This window comes from Panulirus ornatus, chromosome 40, assembly GCF_036320965.1.
Source record: "Panulirus ornatus isolate Po-2019 chromosome 40, ASM3632096v1, whole genome shotgun sequence".
Lineage (NCBI taxonomy): Eukaryota > Metazoa > Arthropoda > Malacostraca > Decapoda > Palinuridae > Panulirus > Panulirus ornatus.
In genome coordinates, this window is record NC_092263.1 from 14,036,248 (window position 1) to 14,063,747 (window position 27,500).

A 27,500-nucleotide genomic window follows, 5' to 3' on the forward strand; every position below is an offset into this window, starting at 1 on the left:
CTCTCTCTCTCTCTCTCTCTCTCTCTCTCTCTCTCTCTCTCTCTCTCTCTCTCCATCCAGTAAAGTCCGTCAGTTCGACCTTCACCATACGTGGGCATGTAGGTCCGAGTGGGGTGCAGGTGGACGGGGGGGAGGGGGGGAGAAGAGGGGGGGGATCGTTCAGCGTCGAGAGAGGCGATGCATCGACACATAGTCTTGGTGAGGGGGGGGGGTGAGGCTGGAGTCCCTCCCTTCAAGGATGGTTGACGAGGATGATGAGCTGTTGACGTGGTGGTGACGTGTTGACGTGGTGGTGACGTGTTGACGTGGTGGTGGTGGTGGTGGTGTTGACGTGTTGACGTGGTGGTGGTGTTGACGTGTTGACGTGGTGGTGGTGGTGACGTGGTGGTGGTGTTGACGTGGTGGTGGTGTTGACGTGGTGGTGGTGACGTGGTGGTGGTGACGTGGTGGTGGTGGTGGTGTTGGGGTTGACGTGGTGGTGGTGTTGACGTGGTGGTGGTGGTGTTGACGTGGTGGTGGTGATGGTGGTGATGGTGGTGGTGGTGACGTGGTGGTGGTGGTGACGTGGTGGCGGTGACGTGGTGGTGGTGGTGACGTGTTGACGTGGTGGTGTTGACGTGGTGTTGGTGGTGGTGACGTGGTGGTGGTGGTGTTGACGTGGCGGTGGTGTTGGTGACGTGGTGGTGGTGGTGTTGGGGCAGACTGGAGGGCCAGGTAACAGATGGCCTGATGGTCTAAGACCAGATTATCTGCTGGAAGGACAGTGACGGATCCATGATTTCCAGAGGTTAGGTTGATGGAAATGTAGCAGTAAAGCAGAAGGCTCCATCCCTACACCCACCACTATATAGATGGAGACGAGACAGTACAACAGAGGGCTCCTCCCCACCCATCACTATAGATGAACACGAGACAGTAAAACAGAGGGCTCCTCCCCACCCATCACTATAGATGGAGACAAGACAGTAAAACAGAGGGCTCCTCCCCACCCACCACTATATAGATGGAGACGAGACAGTACAACAGAGGGCTCCTCCCCACCCATCACTATAGATGAACACGAGACAGTAAAACAGAGGGCTCCTCCCCACCCATCACTATAGATGGAGACGAGACAGTAAAGCAGAAGGCTCCATCCCCACACCCACCACTATATAGATGGAAACGAGACAGTAAAACAAAGGGCTCCTCCCCACCCATCACTACAGATGGAGACAAGACAGCACAGCAGAAGGCTCCTCTCCCCACACCATCCACTATATAGATGGAGACATGACAAAAAGGCAAAAGGCTCTTCCCCCACTATATAGATGGAGACAAGAGACAGTAAAACACCATCAAGAACAACTGGAGGGGTTGTGAGAGTTGAGAAGGTGCTATGAGGGTCAGCGTGAGGAAGGAGAAACAGGAATTAAAGACAGAGTAAACGCCTCACCCGGAGCTTACACCATCACTAGTATACAGAGTAAGAAAGAAAAAAAAAAAGAGGAGAAGAAGAAGAGGAAGAAACGAAAGAGAAAGTTCAAAATGAATGTAATAAAAGTAACAAGAAAGATGGCGAGATTGTGCGAGTCACTCTAAGGCCTCTGGCCCTTAGAGGGGCTAGTCTGTAGTCCCTGACCCTTTGTAGGACTAGTCTGTAATCCCTGATCCTTAGAAGGGCTAGTCTGTAGTCCCTGGCCCTTTGAAGGGCTAGTCTGTGCTCCCTGGCCCTTAGAAGTGCTAGTCTGTAGTCCCAGGCCCTTAGAAGGGCTAGTCTGTAGTCCCTGGCCCTTAGAAGGGCTAGTCTGTAGTCCCTGGCCCTTAGAAGGACTAATCTATGCTCCCTGGACCTTAGCAGGACTAGTCTGTAGTCCCTGACCCTTAGAAGGGCTAGTCTATGATCCCTGGCCCTTAGTAGGACTAGTCTGTAGTCCCTGGCCTTTAGTAGGGCCATAGTTCTGGAAACCGCCAGAGTATGTGGTTCTGGAAACCAGTGTCATCCAGGATTTTGCAAGAAGGAGCTACCACCTGTACAGTTTCTGGACGCAGCTGTTACAAATGTGTGTTTACCGATACCCGTGTGAGTCATGACCAAGGATATATATATATATATATATATATATATATATATATATCAACTGACTTATATTTCTCTCTTGTGTCTCCTCTGATGATGTGATTATTACACGAAAGTGCACTTGGGAACTTATCGTGTTTCATTTTCCCCAGGGACTCATAGGAATATATATATATATATATATATATATATATATATATATATATACCCCTTCTCTCGACAGCAGGACAGGTTCTGGTAACACAGTTCAGATAAGACAAGGTGGATAAACGCCACGAGATACGTCTGGAAAAAAAAAAAATGTTTAATGAACTAACCTTTCGATGTCCATGGTAATAATGGTGTGACTCATCTTCTGGTGGGTATTACTCACACCTGGTCCCTCTGGTACATGAACCGTGACTCAACTGTGAGGTTAGATATCCTCATGTGTACCCTCATGTCTTTTGGGGAGGGTGTAGGTGTTCTTTTAGGTTTGGTTATGAGGGATGTTATCTTGGATCTGTTCAACTGTAGGGAAAGGAGAGGAAGGGAGAGGAAGGGAGAGGAGAGAGAGGGTGTGAGGGTTATCTTTGGGTGTGTTCAAATCTGAGGGAAAGGGATCTAGTACGTGTTCAACTGTGAGGGTGCGTTCACACTTAAGGGAAGGTATATTGGGTGTGTTCAACCGTTGGGTGTGTGTGTTCACAACTAAGGGAAGATATATAGGGTGTGTTCAACTGTTGAGGTGTGTGCACACCTAAGGGAAAGTATATTGGGTGTGTTCAACCGTTGGGTGTGTGTGTTCACAACTAAGGGAAGGTATATTGGGTGTATTCAACTGTTGAGGGTGTGTTCAAACCTAAGGATAGGTATATTGGGTGTGTTCAACTGTTGGGGGTGTGTTCACACCCGTGGCGAGGTAGCGAAGGTGTGGCCTATGAGTAACTTGGATGAGTTTAGTAGCGACTCACCTGGGACGCTGAGTCGGACAGTTGGGCACGACGGTGGAGTGCCAGGTGGCACCAGCTGTGTAGTGCCACCTGGGGACGACACCGAGGTGATGAGGTTAGTGTGGCACTGAAGGCCACGCCCACTACTGACGGTGGAGTAAGGGGAGGTTCCCCCAGCGCTACCGCTCCACGCCCTCTCCCTCCTCCCGCCCTCCGTCGTCTGGAAGGCCAGGCTCAAGTTCGAGGGTGACATACCACCACCACCTCCTCCCTCCACCTCCTCCTCGACGGCCATCCCTCTCCACGGCAGGAGGGATCGAGGACAGGCTGCCGAAGGATGAACTCGAGGCGTGGACCACCCCGGCGGCCTCCTCCAGGCCCCCGGCGCTGCCGTTGGCCGAAGGGCCACCGTGCTGCTCCGCCCACTGCTGCTGGAACTGGTTGATGAAGACGGGGAGCGAGAGCTTCCTCTTCGTCTTCAGCGTCGCCCGGAACCTGGTCAACTTCTTCTCTACCTTCTCCATCTTCCTTTGGGGGCTTCACACGCGCGTGCGCGCGCTCTGTCTCACCCACCCTGGGGGAACCCGTCCATGAATTGTCTCATTGGCTTCGGACCGGTTCGTCCATCACAGAAGCCCTCCGTCTCAAACACTTCCAGACCGTCTCATCCGTCCGAGAAGACATCCATCAATATAGTCTCAATCATTCCAAGGCGACTTCATCCATGACTGGAAGCCATCCATGAACAGTTTCAGGAGTTCCGGGCCGTTTCATTCATCACAAGGGGCCAGTCATGTAATGTCTCGCTGGCTTTTCAGACTAGGTCGCCCCCCTCGTCACGGACACCCCAGGTCATCACCGCCAGGGCTCATTTTTGCTTCCACACCATCCAGGGCCATTACGGAATCCAGCCATGGAAGAGGTTTACAGTCGCTTCCTCGAGATCGCCTCACCATTTCCAGACACCCAGACCACGAACAGACATCCTCACTGACACATGTCTGTGTGGGTGTGTAGGTGTGGGTGAAGACGTTGCCTCCGAAACAGGTGAGGAGGGGGAGGAGAAGAGAGGTTCCTAAAGGTGAGCATTCGCACCCACCTCCTCCTCCAGTTACCGGTCGAGGGGCTATTGAAGAACGGTACCCTGTACCTGCCCGCGGCCAGGTACGGTACTAGGGCGTGCCGAGCATATCACAACTCACCTTCCGACGCGAAGGTACGAAGAAAAGAAAAACATTCGGGGAGCGTTTTAGACGCGCCAAGTTACCTCAAGCGTCAAATGTCGCACCTTTTCTGACTTAGGCCCCATCCATTTGCTGTTTAATTATGTCATTACTTGTTTTCTATTAGCACTACAGGGATTAATGGCCACAGAAGGTATTTAAATTCACTTAACAATTCTATTTTTCTCTTTTGGTCGACATAGACCGCTTTCTCCCTTCCGTCCACGGTCGTAGGAGGGACACACACACACACACACACACACACAGGTTTGCCTACGAAAACAAGAGAATCATGAGAACGCTACGACACGACGTATATCTGCAGTACGTCTACTACGACAACGAAGGTTTTGCAGTCCCCACGCCCTCTCTCTCTCTCTCTCTCTCTCTCTCTCTCTCTCTCTCTCTCTCTCTCTCCCAAGCAATACATGGGGATGTGTGAGACAGAGCGACTGTAGCGGGCCACAGTGGTCTACGGAGGCTACGTACCCTCCGTAGACGAGGCCCGCTCTTCTGATATTGACCCTAGGATGACCCACTGGAAATGGGGAGGAGGGGGTTGGGAAGGGGGGGAAGGGGGGGAAAAGGGGGAGGGGGGGGGGATGGGGGGGAGGGGGGGGGACTCAAAATAAAAAAAAGAAAAAAAGGAAGAACAAGGAGAGGGGGGGCGGAGGGGAAACCGAAAAAACGAAAAATAAAAACGGGGGAAAAAGAGAGGGGAAATAAACAAAAAAAAAGGGCGGACAGAACGAGAAAACGAAAGGGCGATCCGGAACGCAAAAGGGGGGATACGAACGCGAGGGAAAAGGGGGGGGGCGCCATATCAGAAGGAGGTGGGGAATGGAAGGGGACAGGAGGGAGAAAAGGCACAAGAAAACCACACGGGAAAGGAACAAATGGAAAAAAAACGGACAAGGGAAAAAAAGGAGGGGGACCAAAAAGCAATAAAGCGCGAGCGGGGAGGGAAAGGGTCGCACAAGGGGCGGGCTGCCGAGGGGGAGGGGGGTCAGGGGGGGGGGGGCAGAGAGCGGAGATAGGCCAGAAAAACGGAAAAGGAAACACAGGGGAAGCAAGGGAAAGAAGATGAAAAAAGGAAGGAAAAAAAAGATAAGAGAAATAACAACGAAAGGAGACGCGGAAACGAGAGAAAAAGAAAGTGCAAAGGGACGGGTACAAGAATGAAGGAAAAAAAGAAAGAGCGGACCAGAAGTGGAGGGGGGAGGGGAGGGGTCAGAACAAAAAGAGGGATGGGGGAAAACAAAAGGGAATGGGGAGAGTCGGGGGGAAGGAGGAAAAATAATAGGAAAAGGACAAAGGACAAGGGAGGAAGGATGGACAACAAAACAAATACAAAAAGGGAAGGGGAAATCAAGAAGGGGGCGAGGGGGAGGTCAGGGAAAAGGGGACAGCGGGGTAATGAGGGAAAAAGGCGAGAGGGGGAGGGACACAAAAAAGGGGATATAAAGAAAAAGAAACAAAGGAAAACGGGGAAAGGAAACAGAGGGGTTAAGGAGGGGCCGAACAACAAACAACAATAAAGGGGTAGGACCGGAAAAAATGTAAAAAAAGACATACGGGGGAAGACGAGGGCGGGGGAGGGAAGCCGGCGGGAAAAGATAAAAAAATCCACGGGCAAGAAGGACTAAATGAAACACAAAAAATCCAAAACAAAAGGGAAAAAAAACAAACAACCGGAACCTAAAAGAACACCAAATAGGAAAAGGGTGAAACAAGGCGCGCGAGGTGCCGAGGGGGTGATAGGGAGAGAAAGGAAAGGAGGAACAGAAAACAAGAAAAGAAACACTAAAGGAAAAGGAACGGAACCTCAACACTCAGGGCGAAGGCCGGACCGGGGGAAGAACAAATCAACACAAATCACATGGCGAGGAAGAAGAGGAGGACCGAGGGGGAGGAGGGGACAGGGGAGAAGGGAAAAAGCGAGGCCGAGGGGAAGCGCAAAAACGAAAAAGAAATCGGAAGAGAAGACGAAAAAGGAAAACAAGCTAAGGAAAAAAAAAGAAAAAAAAGAGGCACGCGAGGATGCAAGACACCTAGGGAAATGAACAAGAACAAGAAACAACGGGATAACCAAACAGGAAAAGGGGGGGGAGAACGGGGGGTGCAGGAAGGGGGAGGGGAGGAGGGGCGAAAGGGGCAGAGGGGGAGGTTACGGGAACAGGTGAGTTGCAGGAGGGGAGCGGGAGGGTGAGGGCACAGGAAGAAAAAAAAAAAGGGGACGACAACAAAGACACCCCAACAAAGGACACAAACCGGACAGAAAAAGAAGAGAAGAGGGAGGACGGATGGGGACAAACGCGACGGGAAAGGGGATCGATCAAGGAGGGGGCGGAGACAGAGTAAGGGGGCAAGAACACATAGGGGGGGAGGGGGACAGGAAAAAGGAAACAAAGGGAGAAAGGGACGAGTCCCGGGAAGGGGCTGAGCCAGGGGGGACGGAGAAGCAAACGGGGGGAAGGACTCTCACACAGAACATAAAGCTACTGGACAAAGGTGAAATAGCTAAAATAAAAGGGGAAAGGCGGAGAACATAAAATGACAGATATAAGGGGTGAGGCATTTGGACCTTGGCGGAAAGCTAAGGGTGGCCGTCTAGGGTGAGAAGGGTCGACCTGGGGACATCATCATCGAAGGGGGATCATGACATCAAGAGACGAAGGGAAATACATCTCAGTCAAAATTGTTCGGAATCATCATCCAGAGAGTGGAAGCTAAACCCTCACCTACCGGAAAATGATGAGGATAAATGTAGTTCAAGGGAAAGAAACAATATTCGAGGCGGATAACAAAAGCGGCGGGAAAACATCATTAAGGATACGAATTATAACGGGGACGACATTCGAATTTTCCTCGAGGGTCATAGCTGAGGGGGGTTGATTGCAAACAAGCCAAAGGCGCGTCAATTCATACATATAAGAAAAAAAAAAAAGAAGTGCTCGAGCGACTCGCAAGGCATGCATCTCTCTAGGGGCAGGGGGAGGGGGCCGAATGCATCAAAAACCACCTCACATATAAAAGGCGATACCAGTCTGCCAAGAAAAAGATGCCGATGGCGAACCACAGCGGGAACTTAAAAGGGAGTTGGGAGCGATGGGGGAAATTTTTAAAGAAAAGCATAAAGGAAAAGGGGAGAGGGGGGAATAGAGGTGGTATGGGGAGGGATTTTTCATTTTTGATTTATAGATAAATTTATCTACTACTACAAAATGATTTATAAAATAAGGGAAGAAGAGTGTAGCGCTGTGCTGTGTTTCTTGCGAGGAGGGGTGAAGGGGGTATCTTCGTATTGTATTCTCTGGCCAAGGGAGGGGGCTCACCCTCAAAGGGGGGGAGTTGTGGGGTGAGGGGGGGAGGGGTGGAGGGGGGGGATGGGGTGGGGGGAGGGGGAGGGAGCACAAGGAAAAAGGAAAAGGGAAAAAGAATGGGCGGAAGGGGCGAGAATACTGGGAAACGGGATAAGAGAAAAAGAAGAAAGGGAAATATGTCTTGATGCAAAATGTGACATCCATGGAAGGAATAGGGTGAGGTGGGGGCTGAGGGACCAGCGGATCATGCGGGTGTGGTCCGATTGGATAAAACTTCCGTGATTCTTTTATCAAGAGGGGCGCATTCTGGTGCCCTGGTTGAAATTATTACCGTTCACTTCTCTCCAAAAAGTCCTCCAGCTGGGGCCAAGAAAGACTCACCCTCCAAACTACTCGTCGCGTGTGATGGGGTTAGGGTATTGGGGCAAGATCTCTCCCGTCTTATGGGGTGTGCTGCTTGCTCGCATCTGGGGTAGCTGCGTCTCTTCTCTTCTCTCTTTGGGCTGTTCTCTCTTCTAATGGTACTAGTCTCTCCAGGGGGTAGGGGGAGGACGGGAGGGGGGGGGTCTATAATTAATCAGCGGGCATCTGGGGAGGGGAGGTTAACGTGTCTCGGCCCTGGGGTGGATAGGGGGGGTTAATGGGGGTTCCTGTCGTCTGCGGGGGGGGGTATAAATATATAGATTAGTATGGGCGTCGGTGGGGAGTACTCTGGGACCTTTCGGGGTGTGGCAGTTGGGGGTTAGATGGGTTATTCTGGTGGTGGCGGAGAGGGGGAAGGGTACTGGGTGTGGTGATTACGGGAGGGGTGGGGGATGTGGGGAATAGGGGAGGGAGTGGAGGGGGTATGGGGTGAGGTTAGGTGTGAGGGGTGGGAGGTGGAGGTTGATGTGGGTATGGGGGGGGGTTGGGGGAGGGTGGCGATGTGGGTTGGGGGGGTGAGGGTGGGGGTGGGTGGTGGGTCGGGGGGTGGTTAGTTGTGAGGGGGGGTGATGGAGAAGTTTCAGGGAGGGGTGCTGGTGAGTGAAGGTTAGTAATCAATGTGGTTGGGTAATAGGGGGGGGTAGGGGTTATAACAATATGCCCTGTATTGGGTACCATCCCCTTGTCGCTGCTGTTGCTCTTTTGAAGTCATGTATATATTCCTCTCCTCTCTCTCTCTCTCTTTACTTCTCTCTCTCTTCTCTTCTCTCTCTCTCTCTCTCTCTTCTCTCTCTCTCTCTCTCTCTCTCTCTCTCTCTCCTCTACTCTGTCTGTTCCGCTATCCTTGTCACTCACAGGGAAAGAGGAGGAGGTGGTGGGTTAGCACGTGGGATGGGGGAGGGTGGGGAAAGGGGCGAGACACACACACACACACACACACAAGACACCACTGCAGCCCGTTGAGGAGGAGAGAGAGAGGGGCTGAGAGGGATGAGGAGAGGAGAGGGAGATTGAGAGGTGGGGAGAGAAGGTGAGTAGGAGAGGAGGGAGAGAGAGGACGAGACGACACGACGAGAGAGGACGAGACGGTAGTAGAACGAGGAGTGTGTTCAGTTCACTCCAGTCATTGTGACCCAAACCGCGATCGTAACAATATGGCAGACAACAAACGTAACAACACAACCACTTACCCCACCCGCCCACCCCTCATCCACCCCTCCTCCCCACACACCTCAACCGAACACACCGCTCCTCATCCCCCCTCTCTCCTCTATGACGTCATGAATGACAGTGAAAAAACATCCATCATTGTTGTAAAAACAAAGGAAAATAAAATAAAGGGGGAGGGTGGAGTAAAAATTTCTCGACTCTTCTACCTGGGGGCGGAGGAGGCCTTCTTGTCCTACAGCTACGCCCCCTTCCTCCCTGTTCGCTACAGGCGAGCCGGCGGGGAGAAGTGACTGACTATCACCAGAAAGGGCTCGAGACTTCGCCGTCCCTTCGCTTGTCTGCCCCGACAAACCTACCCCAACGGCAGTAAGGTAAATTATGATTAAAGTTAATTATGCGTCGTGGTGGAGGAGGGGAGGGCAAGTACTTTTGGCCCGCAGGGTAGTTAGTGTGGGGGGATGGGGGGGTGGGGGGGTGTTTGGTGCGCTAATCGCTAGCGTCATAGGTGGGGGGAAAATAAAATGGGGGGGGTTCGACATAACCTGAGAGATGATAATCAGATACGTAGAGACAGTGTATCCTTAATTGAACAACGAACGAGTACGACTCCTCACCATTGAACACGACAGAGTAGTAGACATTTGTTTGAACACGGACAGGTAGACCCCTTTAAACCATATTTCCCGTCGTACAGACCCACTTAGTGCAAGACGACGGTACGACCCCTTTGGAAACACGAGACGGTACGACCCCCTTTGAGAACACCGACGGTACGACCCCTTTGAACACGACGGTACGACCCCTTTGAGCACGGACGGTACGACCCTCTTTGTTGACACGACGGTTACGACCGCCAGCTGGGCACTGTGGGGTACGATAGCCCTCACTGACGCTCCCATAGAATCAATCAAGGCCAGTGCTCATCACTCCAGGGTTCGGCTCCTAATTTAATGGCCACCTATCTATTAGCACGTTCGCTTGAAAGTGCTCACATTACCCCTTGTGCACGCCTGGTAAGATGCATTGTGTGGGAACATTGTAAGTTATAAGTAATAAGATAAGGCTACTTATGGTATTCGCTGAAAGTAAATTCCGAGTACACACGAACCCTTCTAGCGCTTATTGCTTGGACTCCTCACTTTTGACTTACAGCAGACGATCCGCGAATTCCTCTCGCGTGAAGGGTCATTGAGTGTAATGGTATGGACGCTACTAGTACCATCGCACACGCACTAGCGGAAGGCGGCATACGTAGGAGGAAGCGGGGATGGGGGGTTGGGGGGGAGGCGGGGAGGGGTGGGTGATGGTCACGCCCTCACACGTGACCGGTAGTATCGAATCCCCGCGGCTATGTCGGGTTCGAGGAGGGTAGAGATGACAACGGGAGTGGTCAGGTGGGGTGCTGGTCATTGGGGTACGCGAGGGCCGTAGGAGTTCGGCCCACACGAGGCGCATCCTCTCACCCTAGACATTCATCCTGTCGTACCGAGGTTGAATCGAGACATGAGAGAGGTCGAGCCGAGGAGTATGAGAGGAGAGAAAGTAACGTCCGAGAAGTGGCAAGAGCGCTCCCCACACTCAATGTCACAGCTGTCATCCATCCGTACCCACGGAACCGAGGTGCTGTGAAACTGAAGCAAATTGTGTCGAGTTGGGTGATGTTTCGACACCTCAATCCGCGCCTACAGGAGAGGAGGGGGAGCGGAGGAGACGTGTGCGCGGTCTTCGGGCGGACTGCGCGGAGAAAGGTGGAGGGCGCGTAGGGGGGGGAGGGTGACTATGCTTCGAGGCCGAGGCAGAGAGGAGCTCGATAAAAAGTGCGGAAACGTGGCGCTGCGTGAGCCTAGTTTTCTCGAGAGTCGATAGGTGTTTGTTTGATTATAAAGTCGTCTAGACGCAATAACCACAACCCTAGAGAGCCCACTATCCACCGCGGAGCGCTAACCAACCAACTCTTAACTATATTGAGAAGGATACTACGAGACCCATAGACAATCAACGACTACCAATCATAAGCCACTCGCTGTAACACTGACGCGCAGTCCAGCTCATAACTCCAACATACGATAGATGACACGCGCACCGTCAGCCTCAGCTCATATCAGACTAGCCACACTCAGTCGAGATAATATAAACCACACCTATAGAAATACAACGCACACCACCTACTATCCTCCAGCCACACACTAACAGAACTGAGTACCACCACATCACAGCCATGCCAAATACCTCACTGCAGCGCGCAGCGTCACCAGACACACAGCACCTATCGCACGATAACTACACACAAATCACCGCACGTCACTCGCACTATCTCGACACAAGACGCTTACTCTCTCCTAATGACAGCCAGAATGACTACTCACATACACCACCACCAAGCTATCCCTCCAACCACACCACTGAGCGCAGCCATACTACATGTATGGGAGGAGAATGTAGTGTCTACTTGCCTCTGAGCCTTCTCTTTCTTCTGGCGCTCATCAGCCCTCTCGTCCTCCGCACTCACTCGTGTCTGCTTCTGTGTGTACGGTGTCACTCCTTCACAGCCCCTCCTCACCCTGTGACGACACACGCAGAGGCTCCCTGGACTGCCACTAGCACCACCACACCACAAGCACATACCGTGTACATACACACACACACAAGCACACAATACACACACACACACACAAACGTGGAGGACTGAATGCAGATACTGTACAGTGTTGGAATTATATATACGTCTCCAGTCGACGCAATTTGAGAGTGATTGATGTGCTGAAAGTGATACGGTCGAGTGATGGTGGAAAGAGATGAAAGCGATGAATAGTGAGGGTGATGTGTTTCTGTGGGGAGTGAGAGATGACAAGCGCCGCGGGTAGAGAGTGAACTGGTGAAGTGAGAGCACGAATAAGAAGAAATGAGTGAGCAGAAATGAAAAATCTCTTCCAAAAACGCGCGTATCCTCCGGCTGAGAAGGCCTATGAATATGATGCAGATCAGGAGATGATAACAGAAAACGGTAGTTCCGAATTGATAAACTTGTGCGTCTCTCTCGTTGCTGTAAGCCATCATAGCTGAAGAGTGTGCACCAGCCGGTGGGACGCACCGGTTATAGCTGCAGATTTTAATCAGATACTGAGCGCCTGTGATAGATAGATTAGATGTACTTGTTCCTCGGTGGACGCTTAGAAGATCTGTCTCAGAGGGCCGGGAGTGCGCTAGCGACGTATAGGGCGCAGGCTACGGGCGTGCGCGCGGCGACTCACACACACTCACAACACACATACACACACACACACACACACACAAACACACACATACACACACACACACACACACACACGTTCTGCTCTATCAAACTGCTTTCTCCAAACTGCTGAAAGTGAAGGTAAACTCTCTTCAGAGCAAGCCATCCGCCACCGGGTTATATACAACCGTGGGACAGTTGTAGACGCCATCACGGCGCCACAACCACAACCACATGCAGCGCGTTTCCGGGTCGCCTTGTGTATTCACATAATTTATGTGTGTGTGTGTGGGAGGACCACAACAGGACCTGATGAGAAAGAGATACAACCCAAGCACGAAATCTACAACCCCGAGCCATCCACCCAGGATCACAACCATGGTCAACACCCTCCCATACAACCACGCCCCCTTGAGCGCCACGTTTCACAACCCTTGACCACGAGCATACAACACTTGACCCCTTGAGGGTCAGGTCAAAGGCCCATAGACAAATATCTACCATCTACTATCTACCAACTCATACATATAAGATGTCGGGATCAACAGGACGCATCCCTAAAATCTTTAAATCCCTAAAATCCTTAAATTCCTAAAATCCTTAAATCCCTAAAATCCTTAAATCCCAATGGGTTCTGATCTCCCTCCCCCCTTATTAAACCATCAATGATTTCATTCCTTCCCAATTAGAAGAGAAAGTAAATCCCCAAAAGTGGAATCGTTTAAATCCCCTCCCTTCCCCCTTCCCTCCCCCTCCCCCCCCCAACCTATCAAAACAGTCTACGTGTCTATGAATGGTTTATTTTGGTATACTCGTCACAACAAAACCCCCCCTTCCCCTCTTACACAGTATACCCAGCGCATCTTTAGTGTACACTGAGAAAGGGAGTGTCCAGCCATCCGACCGTCTCATACTGCACACTACGACACGGTCGTACTGTCGCTTCCGATGCGTCGTAAAAAGAATTTCGGGAGAAAGTCTTAACACAGAGGTTGGGGAGGAGGGGGGGAGGGGGGGTTATTCTAGGGGGGGGGAAGGGGGGTTATAACACACCCCGTTACGAGCATGTAGGAATACAGTTTAAATGAGAGGGATTTAAAAAAAGGTATTTTTCGCGTTTAAATGTCTGGTTTCGTTGTCATGATCGAGAGTTTATATATATATATATATATATTATATATATATATATATATATATAATATTATATATATATATATTATCCATGGGATAGGGGAGAGAATGAATACTTGCCACGTATTCCATCCTGGTTGTGTAGAAGGCAACTAAAAGGGGAGGGAGGGGGGGACTGGAAGTATCCCTACCCTCTCATTCTTTTTTTTAATTTCCAAAAGAAGGAACCAGAGAGAAGGGGGGTCAGGTGAGTATATTCCCTCAAAGGCCATGTAACGGCCCTCTGTTCTACACGCTACCTCGCTAATGCGGGAAATGGCGAAATGTAGTATGAAAGACAGATATGTTTATATATATTATATATATAATTATATATATTATATATATATATAATAGAGTATATATATATATATATATATAGTTCAATCTGTTTCCAATCATCTCCCGGCTCTGCGCTTGGGGAAGAAAGCGAATCACACAGACGACAGTCAACTTGTCTCGCGTTCCATTGTACGAAGCTGTGCATTGTACAAACACTGGTTCAAGCTAACGATGCAACTCGCGAACGACCTCGTGACACAACAGCTTGTCCACACACACACACACACATCACTATGCGATCACCAACGATCAATTGCGTCATCTGTTGCAACCTACACAATCCTACCTTTCCAAACACACACACACACAAAAACCCCCCAACACCCCACCCACACACAAAACCCTAACTCCGTTTTCGGTAAATTTTTTTAAAATCCTCCACTATATTTCCCAACCCCGGCCCCCGGCTTAAACGAATGATAATGTTTCCCTTTAATTGTCAAAACAAATTAACCCTTAATGATCAATTAATCAAGCACATGATCAATGTATGATCAATTAATCAAGCACATGATCAATGTATGATCAATTAATCAAGCACATGATCAATGTATGATCAATTGAACAAAAAAGCAAAAATATTCAATGTTATGATCAATTAATAAAGGGACATGTCAATGTTGATCAATTATAAAGCACCTTTATCAATTTTATGATAAATTTAAAATAAGCCCCCCACATGATCAATTTATGATCTAATTAATAAAAAGCACATGATCAATGTTAAATCAATTTAAAATCAAGCAAAAGTCAATGTAATGATCAATTAACCCAAGCCAGGATCTTGCGTAATGGATCAATTAATAAAGGGCCAAAAAGGACAATTGATGATCAATTGTATTCAAAACATGTTCAATGTATGATAATCAATATAAGCAAAATAATTTCAATGTATGATAAAATTTAATCAAGCACATGATCTATGTATGATAATTAAGAACATGATAATTTTATAATTCAATAATCTAAGAACATGATCAATGTTTTTGATCAATTAAAAAACAATGATCAATGTTATGACCCAATTAATCAAGCACATGATCAATGTATGATCAATTAATCAAGAACATGATCAATGTATGATCAATTAAGCACATGATCAATGTATGATCAATTAATCAAGCACATGATCAACATATGATGTTTTTTCTTGTTTCTATCTGTACCCAGCACAGGTTTTTCCAGGGACCTTTCGAGCCATGTTAAACTCTCTTCGTAAATCCCAAGGTTTCCTTTTTGCAAAAAGGTCACCTTTTCGAAAAGGCTTTCTCTTTCTTTGTTTAAACAGGTCCTCTTACTGTGCAGGGAATAACCTTTTCTAAACTTTTTAAAGTTAGTATTTCTTATACGGTCCTTTCATGACCGGTCATAATTTAAAACAGGTCCTTTACATGACAGGTCACCTGTTCTAAACAGGTCTTCTACATGTCAGGTCTGCCATAAACACCCTTCCCATGTGAGGTTTTCTGTTGTATACACATCTCCTGCTCGTCGCATCTTCTATAAACATCCTTTATCCATGTTCTATAAACATCCTTCATCCGCTGGTGCCTTACACGACCTAAAAGCGGGGCCCGGGAGTTTCACTTCCATAGGGCCCCACCACCCCCCCTACTAAAGGAGGAGTAAAGGCAACACAAGGCCCCTTCTCTCTTCTCTCTATTCTCTCCTCTCTTTCCTTCTCTCTCTCCTCTCTCTCTTTCTCTCTCTCCTGACTGGTACCCAGTTGGGCCACCCCTCCCTTCCCTTTCCCCTCCCCCCTCCCCCCCCTTGTGGGGGTTGCTTTCCGCGGGGAAAATTTTGTCTCAAGAAAAAAAAAAGACACACACACACACACACACACACACACACACACCTAAGTCAGGTAGACCCATTCATCGACCAGACCTAATGGGACGATGAACAGGTGGGACTAGCTGTGGACCGAATGCCACACCCAGAATTCGAACCCACGCAGGCCCGACCCCGGGCGAGCCTGTGTGTGTGTGTGTGTGTGTGTGTGTGTGTGTGTGTATAACCCCCCCCCCCCTTCCACAGAACAAGATTTCACACGTACTCATGTGTACAGCAGGTTTATCCTAAACCCCCCCCCCCCCCCCCACAACAACGGGCTGGGGGTCATGGCGTTCAAGCCAGGTCATAGGTCGAGACAAAGGAGGAAGTACAGCTGGTGATAAACAAATACAATACTTTCATCACAATATCTTCCACACACCCACCCCCACCCTTCCCCCACCCCGCCGATGCAATGACCCCCCACCCCTTATCCTACCCCCTCTCCCTGGGGGTAGTAGTATATATATATATATATATATATATATATATATATATATATATATATATATATATATATACAATTACATTCATAGATCTAAAAAAAAAAAATGAGAGAAACGCTAAGATCGTTCAAGAAGCAATACAAAAGAGAGAGAGAGAGAGAGAGAGAGAGAGAGAGAGAGAGAGAGAGTGTGTGTGTGTGTGTGTGTGTGTGTGTGTGTGTGTGTGTCTGTGAGAGGGAGAAAGAAATATAACTTTAAAGAGTTGAAACATGATTATATATATATATATATATATATATATATATATATATATATATATATATATATATATATATATATATATATATATATATCAACGTGTCAGGTGGCATATAGCAACAGACGTGTTAGCCACAGCAAAACAATGGGCCAGCGACCCCCCCCCCCTCCCTCCCTCCCTCCCTCCCTCCCCCACTCTCAACAACCCCCCCCCCCTCCCCCCCTGGGGACGTGGCACAGGTGAAGGGATCACTGACGGCGGGAGATCTGGTTAGGTTGCCTGCGTCCTCAAGGGCTTCCCTCAAGGTCGACCTCCCCAAGGTCAGGGTTGAGGGCCAGCCTGGAGTGTTGCTCCTACTTCCTCAAGTAGAAGGTGACGAAGTCTAAGTGCTTTCGCACCTTTATCATCTCTCAAGGTCAACCTCGTACGGGAAGGGGGGGGAAGGGGGCCACACAAGGTCGACCTCAAGGGGTGGAGCCTGGGGACGTCAACCTCCAGAGGTGAGCCTCAAGTGGTCGGCATTGAGAGGATCAACCTCGAGAGAGACTCAGCCTCAAAGAGGTCACCTGGAGAGGTCACCCTCAAGAGTAAAATAAAAGGCTAAGAGTCGAGTGTCAGCTGTCCCTCGCCCTTGTGCCGGGGCGGTCGAGCGTCAGCAGCGTAGCCAGGGCGTCAAGGTTCAGGTGGTGGTGGTAGTGGTGGTGGCGAAGGAGGGAGGGGCGTGGGTGAGGGAGGGGCGTGGGTGAGGGAGGGGCGTGGGTGAGGGAGGGGATTGTGAGTCTTGTCTGACGAGTTTGTGGTCCCTCCCTGTTGCTCTGGCCTCGAGTGACGGGTCGCTCCTGACGCGAGCGGTGTGTGCACTTGCCTCCTGGCTGACGCAAACGCCACCGGTGTCAGTCAGGGGCGCGGTGGTGGCGGCTGACACGCCCGCTGTCGCATGTCAGCCTGTAGCATGACAGACACACACACACACACACACACACACACGTCAACCACGAACTGTCGTATCTCTGCGACACATCCATATCGAACCTTAACTACCATCCCTTAAAATGGGGGCACTCGTTACCACGACTCCCTTACTATCATCCCTCAAGACCTTTTGACATCCTACTATCATCCTTTAAGGAACCCATCAGCCCCCCATCCCCCTTTAATATCATCCTTTAGATTGGCACAACTCAATTCGTGTCGCGTCTACGGTCGATGGCAGATAGGAAGACATTTACGTGGCCCCGTCAACCCATGCGAAGAGTTCTCCCTTCCTCCTCGCCGCCCCCCACCTTTCATTTTTTTTCGCTTTCGCTTTTCTTCCCAATAGCGAGCACCCGTTATCTTTCCGACACACCACACCCCTGTCGATAGAGGAATCGAACCCGGCTCTCCCCTCTCACATCTCACGCCGACACTCCTCAAGCCACTCACAGAAGCAGAAGAAAAATAAGATCTTCATTAGATGCTCAAGGTGTATGAGGGAGGAGGAGGAGGAGGAGGAGAACTACTTCCCCCCCCCCTACAAATCCGGTCTGTTCGGGGTTCGTCAGGAATCCGGATTCCTTCGCCAAAGTAACTACCACGATTAAAAAAAAAAACACATCTGCTAAAAACTCGTTCTTTTAGGCTTCTACTGAAACTCCAAAGTGTCTGCTTATTTGGAGATGGAAGAAGAGGAGAGAGAGGGGGGAAAATGGATGATACAATGCTATATATATATATATATATATATATATATATATATATATTTCTACGTGTCCACGGGGAAAATGAAACACGACAAGTTCCCAAGTGCACTTTCGTGTAATAATCACATCATCAGGGGAGACACAAGAGAGAAATACAACAGTCAGTTGATATACATGGAAGAGACGCCATGCGCCGAGGGGGGCGTGAGTGAGTGTGAGTCAGCTGGAGTTTCTGTCCATTAATGAAAAAAAAATGTAATTAATTAGTTCGTTCCTCCCACGCGGGGCGCTAACGGAATGCTGTCATCAATGGTTCTCACGACAATGGCCAGTTAGGGAGATGGTCCCCAGCCAACCAGCCGATTGGCTTATGAAGTCACGTGACGGGACGAATTGGTTGTTAAGAAAGCCACGGACGAGCTTCTGGCTTGACCAAGGAAGGAAACTACGTACATGTCGAACACGTATTCAGTAACACGTACAGGGTTAAGGGGGTTTTGATAACACGTTCGTGAGTTAAGGATACTCTATAACACGTAGGAGAGTTAAGGGGTCTTAATAACACCCCAGGCGATCAAGGGTTTGCAATAATACACATGTCATTCGGGGTTTCCGATGTCGTCTGTCATGGCATTCTGTCTGTCTACCTCACTTGGGAATGGTTAGGTTCTTAATACACTAACATAAGCATCAAGGGGCCGTATGCAGAAAAATTCTTAGATTTCTGCTTATCTTTATGCTTAGCTGAGCAAGTGACTTAAGTGCCACACAGAAAGGGACTAAGCACGATCCTTAGCAAAACTTAAGCATAAGATTTAAGAAGTATGAAATGCAGTTTGGGTCAAAATATTTGTCGTCTGCTAAGCAAATACTTAAGCGTAAGGCAGCTTTCAGAAACATGCTGAGCAAAATTCTTAAAGTTAAGTAAAATTCTTTGGGGTTAAGCATACTTATTGAGCATTCTAATAAGTTTTCTGCACAGGGGCCCCTGGTGCCTTATATAGGGAAGTACTAGACACGTTTCGCTTCGCACTGCCACATGACCAACCTTGTATACTGGCACATGTCTAACCTTGTATACTGGTACATGACTACCCTTGTACTGTGGATGGTGAGAGGTGCCAGGTGGAGGAGGGAGAGGGAGCTGGGGCTGGCTTAGGAAAAGGGGGACTGTTTTCGAGGTATTGGGTCGAGATACGAGGGGAGAGGGTGTGTGAGGGGTAGGGTGTGGTCTGGGCCTTATACCTGGGGAGGGGGGGGGGAGAAGGAGGGGATCTACCTACCCCTCCCATCATGAGAGAGAGAGAGAGAGAGAGAGAGAGAGAGAGAGAGAGAGAGAGAGAGAGAGAGAGTGAAGTCATGCGGCACACATTCACCGTATTACCTTTTTTTTCATAACTAGGCCGTGTTCTCTGGTGCCACCACACACACACACACACACACGCACACACACACACACACACACCTCCATCCACCCACCGCTTAATCCACTGCATTCTTCTTCCTCCTCCTCCTCCTCCTCCTCCTCCTCCTCATGTCACCTACCTCCTCCGCCTCCTGCGTCTCATCTCCTCTCTTCCCTCCCTCCCTCTCTCCTCCTTCTTCTTCTTCCACCTCCTTCTATCCTATGCCTAGAGGAGGCTCCTCCTCCTCCTCCTCCCTCCCTTCCTGCCTTCCTCCTTTCCTTCCTGATGGAGAGCCAAGAAGGCATCTCCAGGTCCCTCCAGTGACTTCTGCCTCCCTCCCTCCCTCCTTTCCCTCCGTCGACAGACTCGTGGAGGGAGGGAAGGGAGGGAAGGGACCTTCTCCTGTCGAATTCTAACCTGACCATAGTGAGGCGATCGACAATTAACCAAGTAAAGAGCAATTCCCTCCCCTTCCCCTCTCTCTCTCTCTCTCTCTCTCTCTCTCTCTCTCTCTCTCTCTCTCTCTCTCTCTCTCTCTCTCACTCACTCTACCTCAGGCGTCCTCTGCAGCCGGGATCAGGTAAACCTGAGAGACACAGGAAGTGGCTATTAAACGACCTCCCCCCCCTCCCAGACCCAAGGGGGGGGGGGGGAGCAGGAGGGAGGAACACTGACTAAAAATTTCCCCCTAGTTCAAACACCAGCTGGTGCCTCCTTGACCTTCCATCCCCCCTTCCCTTCCATCCCTCTCCCTCTCTTCCCCCCGGCACCTCCCTCCTCCTCTCCCCCCCCCCCCTTCAAAGCCTAAGATGGATAAGAGGGGGGAGGGGATGGGTAGGACGTTAGAGAGAGAGAGAGAGAGAGAGAGAGAGAGAGACGCGGTACCTACACACCAGCACCTGGGTTGGGTGTTGGGACGATCGCCACACACCCAAGGGGTGGTTCGAACCTACGCTGGTCCCTCGACCCCGGGGCAACGCTGACCACTGCACCACGGAGGCCCGTGTGTGTGTGTGTGTGTGTGTGTGTGTGTGTGTGTGTGTGTGTGTGTGTACGCATGTGCGTCCGTGCGTGCGTGCTTCTAGTTATCAGTCTCTGGGATCTTATCTACGCAACTGATAGCGCGCGTTATTACGCCCTGCCGACGCATCCCCCCCCCCCCCCCCACACACACATAAACAACGCAACTGACGTACGCTACAATGCCTTGGAGTCTATATTCCCCTGCCACCAGCGTTCCAGTATAGCATCTTTTACACCAAACTTGCGTAGAGATTACGGACCCACTCCGAGATAATTTGCATAAATATGAATAAATGAAGAGAACATAACAAAGGAAAGTAGTAATTCCATTTGCATCATTATCAATAGAATACAAAATAAGAAAGAATATGCAAATGTAAAAGCAAAATAATGCAGGAGGTTTCTTATCATACGTATATATAAGGGACGACATGACACAAAATTTCCGTTGGGAAATTTGAATTTTTGAATCTAACGGTCAACGGCCGATGACACAACCCCCCCCCCCCCCCCCAGCGATAGTATCATCGCCTTCGTCCACGATGGTCGTATGTGGGTAATTACTTGCGACACGTCTTGTCGTTTCCACGAGTTGGTTTGACCCCCCCTCGAGCACGACGGTACGACCTTTATGCACGACGGTACGACCCTTGAGAACGACGATACGACCCTTGAACACGGCGGTACGACCTTTATGCACGACGACCCTTGGGTATGAAGGTCTAAGCCTTTGGATTCAGGTGAAAAGCCGGAACCATCACAGTCAAAAAGGGGTCGTACCGTCGTACTCAAGGGTTGCACCATCGTGCTCGAGGGGTTGCACCGTCGTGCTCAAGGGTAGTACCGTCTTACTCAAAGGATCGTACCGTCGTGCTCAAGGGTCGTAACGTCGTGCTCAAACGGTCGCACAGTCGTGCTCAAAGGGTCGTATACCGTAGTGCTCAAGGGTCGTACCGTCGTGTTCAAGGGTCGTATACCGTCGTGCTCAAGGGGTCGTACCGTCGTGCTCAAGGGGTCGTAAGGTATATCCCTTCGTACTTCCCTCTTGCGAGCCACACCATCAAACGAGATCCAAACAACCGAACTGCCTTACGATACAACGATCGTACGGCCGTTGAATGTGGCACGGAAGAAGGAGGAGGGGGATGGGAGGGGGGGCTGGTGGGGAGGAGGGATAAAGGGGGAGGGAGGGAGGGAGGGGAGGGGGGAAAGAAAAGGCATTACAAGATGATGACGTAATTATCGTGAGGCCTCAGAAACGAGGATGGCTATCGGTGGATCTGGGTAATTAAGACATGTAGGATCGTGTTTATGAGCTGGACTGAGAGGGGGAGGGGAGGAGAGAGGAGGGAAGGAGAGGGAAGAGGAGGGGAGAGATGGGGGTTTAGGGTTGTGGGGTTGGGGGGGTATTATACTAACCCTGTTAAAAAGGGCCCCCTCCACCTCGATCACCTCCACCACCACCATCACCACTGCTGGTGGTGGTGATGGTGATGTGGTGAGGCAAAAGGGAGGGTGAGGGAGGGTGAGGGTGAGGGAGGGAGGGTGAGGGAGGGAGGGAGGGTGAGAGGGAGGGAATATTGGCTTCTGTAAAGACTGTCGTCTCGTGTTTGCGTCCAGCTCACCTTGGGTCGCACGGCGAATTTCAGACTCTCTTCTCTGCTGCCTCATGTGTGCGTGTGTGTGTGTATGCGTGTGTGCAGAGAGAGAGAGAGAGAGAGAGAGAGAGAGAGAGAGAGAGAGAGAGAGAGAGAGAGAGAGAGAGAATGTTTCAATGACTGAAAGAACACGGGAGAAACGACCCACTCACACCGTGTGACCAGTGGGCCACTTAGGAAATGTCAGATGATGATGAAAAAAGAAAAAAGAAAAAAAGACACTTGTGAATAAAAAAAAAGGGGGTGACTTTTAAGAGCACATATGGGATAATAGAACTGCTTAAAACAGCTGGTGTCTTCTGGGACAGGAAGAGGAGACAAGGAGAGGCCAGTAAACAGAGCCACCAAATATGGTCCCAACACAGAAGAGAGGAAGGAAGAAAAAAGGAATTAGATATATACACGAGTGCAAACACCAGTGGACTTGTAAACAAAAACACGTCGAACATCTGGATGAAGTGGACAAGCGAAGTAAGGGGTGGAGAGAGAGAGAGAGAGAGAGAGAGAGAGAGAGAGAGAGAGAGAGAGAGAGAGAGAGAGAGAGAGAGGCGAAGAAAACTTGTACCCAAAAAAAAACTGCTTCTCAGAAAATAGAATTAGTGAACAAAGAAGCGCACGTATGTATGTATGTATGTATGTATGCCTGTAAGTGTGTGTGTGTGTGTGTGTGTGTGTGTGTGTGTGTGCGCGACCATTATCTACAGGGCCAGCCTACCGCAGAGCCGCATGCGTCCCTTCCTCCACCCAACAAGTGGATCAAGGCTACGCGCACATGGGACCCCCTTCCCCCCCCACAATCTCCAAGGGGGGGGGGGGGAGCAGGCCCCTTCGCTCGCCTCCTGCGTCCTCCTGTAACACACCCCCCCCCCACCAACCCCCACCCCACCCTTCTACTTCCTCCCTCCTATCCCCTCCCCTCCCTCTCTACCTTCCTCCACTCCTATCCCCTACCCCTCCCTTCTAAGGCCCACCCCCCACTTCCCCACTCTCCCTCTCCCTCTCACTCCTCTTCCTTCTCGTTAGGCGTCTCTACTAACGCGGTCAAGCATCTATCTCTCGCCTCTCTCTCTCTCTCTCTCTCTCTCTCTCTCTCTCTCTCTCTCTCTCTCTCTCTCTCGCACGCACTCTCACCACTCAATTTCGGACGAGAGAGAGACAGGAGAGAGAGAGAGTAGAGAGAGACAACAGAGAAAGAAAGACAGAATAGATAGATAGATAGATAGAGAGAGAGAGAGAGAGAGAGAGAGAGAGAGAGAGAGAGAGAGAGAGAGAGAGAGAGAGAGAGAGAGAGAGATGCAAAAAAAAAACGGGAAACACCCCCCTCCTCCCCACCCACGACTGATCAGTCAACAGTAAGCCAGGCAACGCGTCCATCCAACGGCACAACGGCTCCCAAGCCTCTCTCGCCGTTTTTGGAACCGTTAACAGACACCGTTGATGTCTGACCGACCGACCCCCACCCTACGGTAACGGGGCACCATCAACATGAGGGTTGTCTGCTTGCTTACGGTTGGGTTCGAACCCCGGGCGCTCCTGTGTCGGGACGCCGGGCCAAACCAACGAGTCATGCCAGTATAACTGACCTCCCCCCCCAGAACAAGGCTGTTTGAGGCGATCAACCAGCCTGTGATCAATCGTGTGATCAATCATGTGATCAATCGTGTGATCAATCGTGTGATCAATCGTGTGATCAATCATGTGATCAATCGTGTGATCAATCATGTGATCAATCGTGTGATCAATCGTGTGATCAATCATGTGATCAATCATGTGATCAATCGTGTGATCAATCATGTGATCAATCGTGTGATCAATCATGTGATCAATCGTGTGATCAATCATGTGATCAATCGTGTGATCAATCGTGTGATCAATCATGTGATCAATCGTGTGATCAATCGTGTGATCAATCGTGTGATCAATCGGTGATCATGTGTGATCAATCGTGTGATCAATCATGTGATCAATCGTGTGATCAATCGTGTGATCAATCATGTGATCAATCGTGTGATCAATCATGTGATCAATCATGTGATCAATCGTGTGATCAATCATGTGATCAATCGTGTGATCAATCGTGATCAATCGTGTGATCAATCATGTGATCAATCAGTGTGATCAATCGTGTGATCAATCATGTGATCATTCGTGTGACCAATCGTGTGATCAATCGTGTGATCAATCATGTGATCAATCATGTGATCAATCGTGTGATCAATCGTGTGATCAATCGTGTGATCAATCAGTGTGATCAATCGTGTGATCAATCGTATGATCAATCGTGTGATCAATCGTGTGATCAATCGCGTGATCAATCGAAGTGATTAATCAACACGTGACGGGTATGATCATCGCACACTGGTATAGCATACTTGTCTGGAGAGCTAATGGCAGAGCGTCTGAGGTATGCTATGAATCACCTGGTATAACGGAAGTGGTATATCGAATCTGTATATACCTAATAAAACGCCTTATATAAACGAGTATAAGGAGAAGTATGAGTGTATGCTGTGATCGCCTTGGCTAAGGCGTCTGGTATGATCCCTTACTCTGAGTATAACCGGTATACACACACACACACACACACACACACACACACAAAACACTTTTTACGTATCAAATTCAACATACATACATACATACATAACACACAACCAATCATTTTTTCGCCTTAACTTTTATACTATTACGTAAACACCGATGTTAAGTATGTTCATATCATTGACGTGTTACACTAACATTAAACAGTACAAAAGTAAATGATAAACCAGCATCAATGCTTCGGGGTAGTAAGAATATTCGTTTATTTATAGATTTATGCATGAAATGAATTTAGACCATAAACCTCGCGATCGGATTGGGTTGCGACAGTCGCAAAATTCCCCTCTGCGACGTCAGTCTTCCCTTCCATCATGCGTCGCACCCCAGTTACCCAAGCGCACTACGACGTGAAATGATGTGTCTGGCTACCTCAACTTACACCGTCGGGAGGGAGGGAGGCAGGCGGCGGCGGCGGGGGGCCAACACCGACTCCAACGCGGGCGTCGTTTCGTTAATCTCTCTTGTCCACAGGCAAAACGGATTACCCCGGGGGGCGGGCGCGCGCCCCCGTATCACAACTCGTTATAGTATTACTCCCCGTAAACACCACCTGGTGTCCGTCTGTGTATCATTCTCTCCCCCCCCAACACATATACCAGTAGTCGTCCAACATGAAATATATTCACACTGGTGGAGGGAGGACCAATGTTCACACAGGCCATGTCCCATGGTGCACCTATGTCTATACATCACACATTAGCCTTCTCTCCCTCTCCCACTTCACATATTAGCCTTCTCTCCCTCTCCCACTTCACACATTAGCCTTTTCTCCCTCTCCCACTTCACACATTAGCCTTTTCTCCCTCTCCCACTTCACGGATTAGCCTTTTCTCCCTCTCCCACTTCACACATTAGCCTTCTCTCTCTATCTCTCACTTTGAGAGACAGGGACGAAGGAAGGTAGAGAGTGACGAGACACAGACATACCTACACACACAGAGAGACACACTCGTCATAGTATAGTGTGGCCGGGGTCTTGAGACGACACTTCACGCCACACAACAATACCTTCCTCATCTCATCTCGCGTTCCCAGTACGGGAGCGAGACGATAGTCGGACACACATACACACACACACCCGACCCGCCCCCAACCCACACACACACCCGACCCGACCTCACCCACACACCCGACCCACCCACACACACCCGCCCCACCCATCCCCCTCACCACAACCTCAATGGACACGACCCTTCGACACGCACGACCCTTGGGTATGGTGGATCCGGCCCTCTTGACCTAAGCCCTTGAAGGGTCGAGTCGCAAGGCCAGGCCTTCTTCACACCCAAGGGTCGTAGCTTCGTGCTCAAGGGTTGTATACCGTCGTGCTCAAGGGTTGTATACCGTCGTGCTCAAGGGTTGTATACCGTCGTGCTCAAGGGTTGTATACCGTCGTGCTCAAAGGGTCGTATACCGTCGTGCTCAAGGGTCCACACCGTCGTGCTCAAGGGTCGTATACCGTCGTGCTTAAGGGTCGTGCCGTCGTGTTCAAGGGTCGTATACCGTCGTGCTCAAAGGGTCGCATCGTCGCACTTCATGAGACTGAACACGTCCGAACATCGAAAATCAGACACATAAATTCCCAGGAATGTTGTCCAATTAATTTCGTAGTTCCAGTAAAGCAGAAAATGAAATCCACGTAACTTGTGTTCTTCCATCTGAGCGCCGAGACCCGAGATTAATCTTAAGGAAGTGACATTAAAAAAACACAATTCTTTTTTCCTCCCGAACGTCGACAGTGTCCACAAACGATTTTACTCTTTAATGCTAACGAAATGCAGGAATAACATTAGCTGAGAATAGATTACAACCACTCTGTTGTTGGTGGGATTAAAAAGACCTGATGGTCTATGACCAGGTTATCTGCTGGAGGACAGTACATGGGAAGGACAGATAACACCAGACCTGATGGTCTATGACCAGGTTATCTGCTGGAGGACAGTACATGGGAAGGACAGATAACACAAGACCTGATGGTCTATGACACAGGTTATCTGCTGGAGGACAGTACATGGGAAGGACAGATAACACCAGACCTGATGGTCTATGACCAGGTTATCTGCTGGAGGACAGTACATGGGAAGGACAGATAACACCAGACCTGATGGTCTATGACCAGGTTATCTGCTGGAGGACAGTACATAGGGAAGGACAGATAACACCAGACCTGATGGTCTATGACACAGGTTATCTGCTGGAGGACAGTACATAGGGAAGGACAGATAACACCAGACCTGATGGTCTATGACACAGGTTATCTGCTGGAGGACAGTACATGGGAAGGACAGATAACACCAGACCTGATGGTCTATGACACAGGTTATCTGCTGGAGGACAGTACATGGGAAGGACAGATAACACCAGACCTGATGGTCTATGACCAGGTTATCTGCTGGAGGACAGTACATAGGGAAGGACAGATAACACCAGACCTGATGGTCTATGACCAGGTTATCTGCTGGAGGACAGTACATGGGAAGGACAGATAACACCAGACCTGATGGTCTATGACCAGGTTATCTGCTGGAGGACAGTACGAAGAGGAAAGCAGAGGTCAATGCTTTATAATGGAATTCCTTCTTCTTCTTCTTCTTCTTCTTCTTCTTCTTCTTCTTCTTCTTCGTCACCGCGTCACACACACACACACACACACACACACACACACACACACACATGGGTGCGTTAGGTCCCGGACGCGACAGGCGTGCTTAATGCATT

At 49.7% G+C, this 27,500-nt stretch overlaps 1 protein-coding gene across 4 annotated transcripts in view; it reads right to left on the reverse strand.

The window, feature by feature from the left end:
* LOC139761441 (pleckstrin homology domain-containing family G member 5-like) overlaps positions 1 to 27,500 on the reverse strand; it is a 593,230-nt gene that overhangs the window by 426,220 nt on the left and 139,510 nt on the right. Inside the window, exon 2 of one of the 4 annotated variants that reach the window (XM_071685647.1) lies at positions 3,013 to 4,343. The exons of the other annotated variants lie outside the window; for them this stretch is intronic. Within the exon in view, the coding sequence (XP_071541748.1) occupies positions 3,013 to 3,286 (274 nt within the window). The 5' untranslated portion in view covers positions 3,287 to 4,343. The remainder of the gene's footprint in view (positions 1 to 3,012; positions 4,344 to 27,500) is intronic. 4 annotated transcript variants of the gene reach the window in all.